Source organism: Sinocyclocheilus anshuiensis, unplaced genomic scaffold (genome assembly GCF_001515605.1).
Source record: "Sinocyclocheilus anshuiensis isolate Anshui unplaced genomic scaffold, SAMN03320099.WGS_v1.1 scaffold1561, whole genome shotgun sequence".
Classification (NCBI taxonomy): domain Eukaryota; kingdom Metazoa; phylum Chordata; class Actinopteri; order Cypriniformes; family Cyprinidae; genus Sinocyclocheilus; species Sinocyclocheilus anshuiensis.
In genome coordinates, this window is record NW_015536630.1 from 758,553 (window position 1) to 766,931 (window position 8,379).

The window sequence follows — 8,379 nt, forward strand, 5'->3', positions numbered from 1 at the left end:
AAAAATATCCTCACAATTATAGTAAAATGTTGAAAACAACTTTTGAGGACATTCATGACAAAAATATCCTCATGACAAAAATATCCTCACAATTATAGTAAAATGTTGAAGACCAACTTTTGAGGACATTCATAATGAAAAATGTCATCACAAATATAGTAAAATGTTGAAAACCAACTTCTGAGGACATTCATGACAAAATATCCTCACAATTATAGTAAAATGTTGAAAACCAACTTCTGAGGACAAAATATCCTTAAAAATATAGTAAAATGTCAAAAACCAACTTTTGAGGAAATTCATTAGGAAACATATCCTCAAAAATATAGTAGAAAACCAACTTTCAAGGACATTCATAATGAAGGAGGAGGACCTCACAAATAGTGTTTGTAATGTAGTTTCTGTGATCTGTGCCTGTGTGTTTTTGCAACAGCAGCAGCAGCTCTGATGAAGTGGTGTGAAGTTTGAGGAAGTCAGTGACATGCGTGGGGTGTGTCCAAAACACTCACGTCAGGACTTCAGCTCATACTCTGTCAGTTTGGATTCGTATGAATTAAACAAACACCGGATGACAGAGAGTGAAAGCGAGAGAAATCTGCACTGAACATCAGCTCATGCTCAGGTCTGTGACACATTTACATTTTCATATTTCAATTAGAGATTCTGACCGTTTCAAACCTTGAAGTCACAGTGTGTAGCATTAAAAAGGAAGTTCAGTGGATGCTGATGTGGTGCAAATATCATTAGATGTTTCCATTTTTCATTTGACTTTATTTTAATGGTGGTGTGGGCAGAAAGAGTCAGAAATATGAGGCATTGTCTGATATCAGGTGAGGTGCGTTTGTATGGATGTTGTGGGATGATTGTTGTTATCAATCATGATTCATGAATATTGAGCTGATGCTGTAAAAACATGGCCACAATATTTTGCTGTTTGATTTAAACAAAATTTTTAGTAGTTTAATAGTAAAGCAATGCTCAGAATTAAAACGCAATGCATTTCCTTTAAAAAGAAACTTCAACATCACTTATTTCCTCTTCAAAACATTTTTTTTTATCATGGCAAAGTGTGAATGTTTAACACCTTCAGAATTTCCAACACATACTGTAACATCTCTGAACCTGATACCACATGACAGGAAACCAAAGTTGTGGTAGATGGTTTTGATGCATTTAAGAGACATATAGTAGTTGATAGTCAATGTATAGTAGTCAACATTTTCTTGTAGAATTCTCTTAGCGAAGCTTAACCAAGCTTCATTTCACTTCCTATTTTCTTTTAGATACTGAAAAAAGCTGTGAATGTTGTCATTATTTTAACCTGTCATGTTTTCTGTCCTGTGACTCAGAGATCATACGGTAACACAGGAGTAAACTGGTTCACACATCAGACATGGAGCACGTCCAGGTAGGATGTTGCATTAGTTGATGCCTTGCATTAGACATGTTGCATGTGCTGACGTGTGTTTGGTCATGAACGTCATGTGCTTTTACTACTGCTGTCTGTAATATGAGAATTTATGTATGAAATGTGACAGAATGCTATTTTAGAATTGATAAAAGCACTGAATCTTTTGAATAAAACTACATTTAAGCTGTTCCCAAGACAGTTATGCTTACAGTCAGATAAAGTTATATAATTAAATAATTTTTAAGTGATCAACAGACTCTAATACTAATAATAATAACTGAATGCACGTTGTTGTTGTTGTTATTGTATTACTAATTTATTTACTTAACTTTTATTTGTTTTAAGCTGTTTTAAGACACGCTTACTTTCAGACAGTGCTAGGATTGATATAATTCTTATAATAATTATTAATAATAACAACAAGAATAATAATAATGATTTATTATTTAATTTTTTCATAAATTTTTTGTTTTAACATCTTTAACAAAACTACATTTAAGCTGTTTTTAAGACAGTTAAGCATAGTGTCAGATAGTTCTATATCATTATAATTCTAATTTTAATGCCAAGCACAGTCTAATAATAATAATAATAATAATAATAATAATAATTAATCCCACATTATTATTATTATATATTTTTTAATTTTATTTTAGAGTCTGCTGAGCATTAAAATTACTTTTAGTTTTACTTCATAACATTTCTTTGTTTTAAAAATATTCAAACTCCTATTTTTTTTGAATATTTCCAAGTGTAAATGTAAAAACAAAAACAAAAAAATTCCCGGATTCTGTTCTCTGACTTTGATTACCATATATCAGGAAAGGATTCATCCCTAGAATTCACAATTTTCATGTTCTCATAGTTTATTATTGAGTCATTCATTGATTTCCTTTGGCTGTGGTAATGTTCCTGCCTGAACTCGAATGTATTATTTCTCCTCCATCTCACTACACAGCTAATAGTCAGTTGAGGAGATCCATCGCATGACAGCCTATGTAGAGATGTCAGGTGACACCAGTACGTTATCATGGAAACCGCCTCCTCCCGGTCCACTGCAGATGCCCGCCGGTGCCATCGAGAATAAATGGACGGGGCCAGTGAAAATCCTCAAAGTGTGCTTCATCAGCAACAGCTCCAACCTGGGCAAGAACTTCAAACTGGTCAAATGTGAAAGTTCCTGGAATATCAGGGTGAGAAGATGAACGTGCATTGTTAAACATTTATCATGACTGCAATATGAAGCACGTTATCAACACAACTTGCTGTTGTTATAATGAAGGATCACTTTGAATTAAGATTTTTTGTATCGTTTTCATGATGAATGTTAAATAAAATCCAAATGTCATAATGGAGAAAATTATTTTCTTTCATTAGTAAGACATTCCTTTCATGACAATGATAATTAAATTAAAGTAATGCAAAAAAGCTCTAAACATATAGTCTTAAATATGAAATAAATCCACAAATGTATAAATGTTTGATTTAAATGATGATTTCATTTTGCAGAGAATTATTCAGTCCATCCTGGACAGTGGACGACTCGGCCCCAACATCAAGTTCTCAGAATGCTACGGTCTGCTGCTCAAACACCTCAAATCAGACGAGGTTCACTGGCTGCACCCAAACCTCACCGTAGCAGAGGTGGAGCAGAAATATGAACAGCAGCACGTCGAGGCAGAGTGGAGGTGTGTGCGTGTCCCACATGGCAGAAATATTTTAAAAAAACGTATTGCTAATTTTAAACTATATTTGCAATAATGTATTTTCATTATGCTCATATTTCATCTTAAGTTTTGGCCATTTTTAGTATATTTTCAGTCTAAATATATTAACACAACCGTTCAAAAGTTTGGAATCGGCAAAGAAGTCTCTTCTGCTCACTAAGGCTCTATTTATGGAATCAAAAATACAGTAAAAACAGTAAAATTGCGAAATGTTATTGCAATTTAAAAGAACTGTTTTCTATTTGAAAATATTCTAAAATCTAATTTATTTCTGTGATCAAAGCTGTATTTTCAGCATCATTACTCCAGTCTTCAGTGTCACATGATCCTTCAGAAATTATTCTAATATGCTGATTTGCTGCTCAAGAAACTTTATTATCAGTGTTAAAAACAGTTGTGCTTCTTAATATGGATGAAGAAACTGCATCCTAAGTTAGTGATAGTGTATATCGTCTATAATATATTTTTTTTAAATGCATTTTGCATTATCCCAAATTCATTTTAATTATTGCCACTTCAAGTACATTTTGTAATATACTTTGGCATTTGAAGGTAAAAATAAAATTGATATTTAAAGGGATAATTTACCCCCAAATTTAAATTCTGTCATCATTTACTTACCCTGAAGTTTTTCCAATCCTGTATGAGTTTCTTTAATCTGTTGAGATCAAAAGAAGATATTTTGTACAATGTTGGTAACTAAAAAGTTGACGGTAGCCATTGAAAAACTACGGCTACCGTTAAATGTTTGGTTTCTTTTTGAAGATATCACATTTGAACTATATTTGGCCCCGAAGAAATATTTTGCCCTATAGTTCATGGAGTTCTTCTTACAGTGCTGGAAATCAATTTTGTGTAGGTTCCTAATCCTGTTTTTGTTCTGCCGTCATGATCAGATATGACTTGAGGATCCGTTACATTCCTCCTGATTTCCTGGAGAAGTTAAAGGATGACAAAACTACAATGCTCTACTTCTACCAGCAGGTCAGTACCTGTCACATAGGGAGTGTTTCTTCACATTTACCACGCCATATCCTGAAACTGCACACAGAAAAGTGAAGGAAACATGAGTCACGCCATTTGCACTGAGGCGTTGTGGATGTTTGATGTAGCGCTGAAGTGTTAATGGTGGTTTGCACATCTAAAAGGCGAATGAAGGTGTGTTGTTACTGTCGTTACGCAGGTTCGCAGTGACTACATGCAGCACAGCGCGAGGAGAGTTAGTGACGGGATGGCGCTGCAGTTGGGCTGTCTGGAGATTAGGTATATTTATACAGATGAACTGATAATAATAATAACATTTGTTTGTATAGCACCTTACAAGAAATGCAGCTGAAATTGCTTTATAATTAAAAAAAGCATTACAGTAAGCACCAAGTACTTCACATGAAGTAAAAATGACATTATTCACCCAAAAATTAAAATGTACTGAAAATTTACTTAAGGCCGTCAAGATGTAGATGAGTTTGTTTCTTCATCAGAACAGATTTGTGGAGAAATGTAGCATTACATCACTTGCTCACCAATGGATCCTCTGCAGTGAATGGGTGCCGTCGGGTCCAAACAGCTGATAAAAACATCACAATAATCCACAAGTTAAAAATGTCTTCATTGATTTTTTTTTCTTACAAACACACAGCTTTTGGCTTCACAAGATGTTAATTGATGGACTAGAGTTGTGTAGATTACTTGTTGATTATTGTGATGTTTTTATCAGCTGTTTGGACTCTCATTCTGACGGCACCCATTCACTGCAAGAGGATCCACTGGTGAGCAAATGATGCAATGCAAAATTTCTCCAAATCTGTCGGTAAATCAAACTTAGCTACATCTTAGATTTCTTTAAAAGGAAACCTAATTTATAATGATAGTAAAAGAAGATAAAATAGGTGGTACACATTAAATGCATGACAAAAAATTTAAATTCAAACCAAATAATAATAAAAGTCAACATAATATGCATGTACACAATACACAGAATGCTTCAAAAATTATTTTCAAATTACATGCTTTTCATTTTTCCTGTTCTGACAGGAGGTTTTATAAAGACATGAATGCCAGCGGCCTGGAGAAAAAATCTAACTTCGATCTGCTGGAGTAAGTACTTTGTATCGTGCTTTAGATAGATTTACTCAAGAATATACACAATGCATTGATGGCATTTCTGCTCCTTTCAGGAAAGATGTTGGTCTGGATTTGTTCTTTCCTCAAGAATTAATCGACAGTATGAAGGTGAAAACATTTTCTTGACCTCTTTTGGAATAAAGCAGCATAGCAATCCAATACACACTAACAGCTTTTGTAATTTATGATTAATAATGATGAAATATTGTTCATATATGTCTGGTGTGAAACAGCCGAAGCAGCTGCGGAAACTGATCCAGCAAACATTCCAGCAGTTTGCGCTGCTGAAGGAAGAGCAGTGCATCATCAAGTTCTTTGAGACATTATCTGTCTTTTCCAGTTTTGATGAAGAGGTTTTTTCTTGTGAGCTGGTGGTAAGATCCCATCATGGTATTTTTAAGTTACAGCCATATTAAAGCAATAGTTGACCCAAAAATGAAAAGTTGCTGAAAATGTACCTTCAGACCATCAAAGATGTAGATGAGTTTGTTTCTTCAGATTTGAAGGAAATTAAGGATCACATGCTCACCAGTGGATGCTCTGCAGTGAATGGGTGCCGTCAGAATGAGAGTCCAAACAGCTGATAAAATCATCACAATAATCCACTCCAGTCCATCAGTTATCATCTGGTGAAATGCAAAGCTGCATGTTTGCAAGAAACAAATCCATAATAGCTTTTTCCAGCAAAGAAGTCATCTCGTCTGAATCAGGAGAGAAATCTGCACAGATCAAGCACCATTTACAAGTCAAAACAGTCCAAAACAGTTTATATGTGGGTGGATTTTGATGTGAGAGACAACAGTGAATGGACTTTTTCCACTGCAGGAAGCATTGTTATGGATGATGGACACATATTTTGGCTGGAAGAGATGATTTAAAGTAAAAATGCCTTAATTATGTCTGCACCAATGGCCTTGTGGACAGTGTGCCGACATATAGCACCGTTGTGCTACGGGCGTCCCGTGTTTGAATCCCAGCTTGAGGACCTTTCCTGATCCTGCCCCCCTCTCTCTCCCACTTCGCTTCCTGTCATCTCTATACTGTACTATAATTATTAAAAAAAGGCAAAAAAATGCCTTAATTATGGATTTGTTTCTTAAACATGCAGGTTTTTGCTTTATAAGATGTTAACTGATGGACTGAGGTCGTGTGGATTATTGTGATGTTTTTAGCTGTTTTTGACGGCACCCATTCACATATTTTCAGCAAATTTGCCATTTTGGGTGAACTATTCCTTCAGTGATGTGTGTCGTTTAATCTCTGAAGTAGTGTGAGAACTAGTTGTGGTTGGACAGATAAATTCAGTGGTCCCAAAATGTCTTTAGACACTGTGGGCATGTATACAATCGTGTGAAAGTCACTGCATTAGATAAGAGTTTTAAAGCAACTGTCATTAGCAATTAAATCCTGCAAAAACTTTTCCAGTGACTATGAAGTCCAAGTTCAGTACTTTTCATCTTCATTTTCAGTACTATATCTGTTTATTTTCCATCATACTGTATAAAACCCAACAAACATCTTTTATAAAGTGTTTTACTTGAAATTCCTTCCTGTGTTATCGTTCTGCAGCACAGATAGCATGTTGCTCTGCTATTTTGTTATCTAATGCGTGACATTGATATGAATGTGTGTACTACAGATGTTCATCAAGCAGCAGTTGTTGTGTAAAAGCTGCAGTTGTTGCTCAGTGTAACAGTATATTCTTCTGTAGCAAGGTTGGAGCATCTCTGTGGATCTGGTCATCGGGCCCAAAGGTATTCGGCAGCATACAGACAAAAGCTCTGTGGTAAGAAGATCCCCTCACATACGTTCATCCCACTGCTTGACCTATTCTCTAAAACGCAGCACTCAATAACCACTTCTATTTTGTCAGTTAACCACGATGGAAAAATTTTGCATCTGCCAATAGTCGTTGGTGAGAAATCAATAGTGTTATTTTAGTATCATTGGGATACTAATACTATTGAGATACATTATAGTTTTTATTAATATTTAGAATTAGTATCTATTCTTATATATTCTGTTTTCATTTTAATTTAATTGTTAGTATTTTTTATTTTCAGTGTTTTTAATATGTCTATATAGTGTTTATTCATTTTTATTCCAGTTTTAGTGTTGGTTATTTTAGTACATTAAGCGACAGTAAACTAAGAATGTTGGAGTGTTTTACATGAAAATACATTTTCTTCAAGAAAATATCTTTCCACATCAAAATTTCACATTTAATGTGTTATTGGCTGTTTCTTTGTAATTAATTGTGAAATTTACTAGCTATTTCTGAGTAAAAAACTTTTTCAACAACTATATTTGTTCAGTGTAGCTGAAACCAGTTATATTTGTATGTGTGTGTGTGTGTGTGTGCATACATATATATATATACCATATATATATATATATATATACTTAAATATAATAACCCTGTTATGTGCTCATGTATATTAACATGTTGTTGTTTTTTTTTATATGTCCTCATTAGCCGGTCTGTCTAGCCACATTTGCACAAATTCGAAGTATTAAATGCACACCTCAGAATGACGGAAAGACGCTGCTACATATAGATATAGCAGGAGCTAAACAGGTAAATGGATCCACACGTCTTCTTGAAATGAATGCTTGATTACTATATAACATCAGTTAACCTTTTCTCATGAAGATTATAATGATGCATGTTAAAAGATTTGATCGTTCTGTTGTCATTTTCAGCCTTTGTCCATCAGCATAGCCTCTCTGGCCATCGCAGAGAACATGATGTATTTAATTGATGGTTACTGTCGTTTGGAGCATGGAAATGAGACAACTTTAATAGTACACAAAGGTGTGTGGGTTTTATTATTTTGTATTACTAGGTCATGAAACTCTATTTAAGATCATGTATCTTAAATTGAGATCCACTAATCCAATTAATTATCCACTAATGAAACCAGTTCAAGTACTTCCTCTGCCTAAATGGTTTTTGACTTGCCTAATCAGTGCTTGACCATTACTAGTGTAGAAACACAGTGTGCGCTGTGATTGCCACCATACTAATAACAAACTACTGCTTATGTTTACCAGACAGAGAATCTAGGATCTCTCTCCCTCTTTTACCCAGCAGGTGAGCACTGATGTTTATATATA

At 34.5% G+C, this 8,379-nt stretch overlaps 1 protein-coding gene across 2 annotated transcripts in view; it reads left to right on the forward strand.

Annotated features, from left to right (window-relative positions):
• Positions 1-346: 346 nt before the first annotated feature.
• The window catches only part of LOC107653750 (protein-tyrosine kinase 2-beta-like), a 23,565-nt gene continuing 15,532 nt past the window's right edge, over positions 347-8,379 (forward strand). For both annotated transcript variants that reach the window (XM_016440567.1, XM_016440575.1), the window contains exons 1-13: positions 347-622; positions 1,350-1,408; positions 2,370-2,604; positions 2,921-3,099; positions 4,035-4,122; positions 4,322-4,401; positions 5,173-5,235; positions 5,316-5,370; positions 5,496-5,636; positions 6,974-7,048; positions 7,739-7,840; positions 7,966-8,077; positions 8,317-8,356. In XM_016440567.1, the coding sequence (XP_016296053.1) occupies positions 2,398-2,604; positions 2,921-3,099; positions 4,035-4,122; positions 4,322-4,401; positions 5,173-5,235; positions 5,316-5,370; positions 5,496-5,636; positions 6,974-7,048; positions 7,739-7,840; positions 7,966-8,077; positions 8,317-8,356 (1,142 nt within the window). In that variant the 5' untranslated portion in view covers positions 347-622; positions 1,350-1,408; positions 2,370-2,397. The remainder of the gene's footprint in view (positions 623-1,349; positions 1,409-2,369; positions 2,605-2,920; positions 3,100-4,034; positions 4,123-4,321; positions 4,402-5,172; positions 5,236-5,315; positions 5,371-5,495; positions 5,637-6,973; positions 7,049-7,738; positions 7,841-7,965; positions 8,078-8,316; positions 8,357-8,379) is intronic.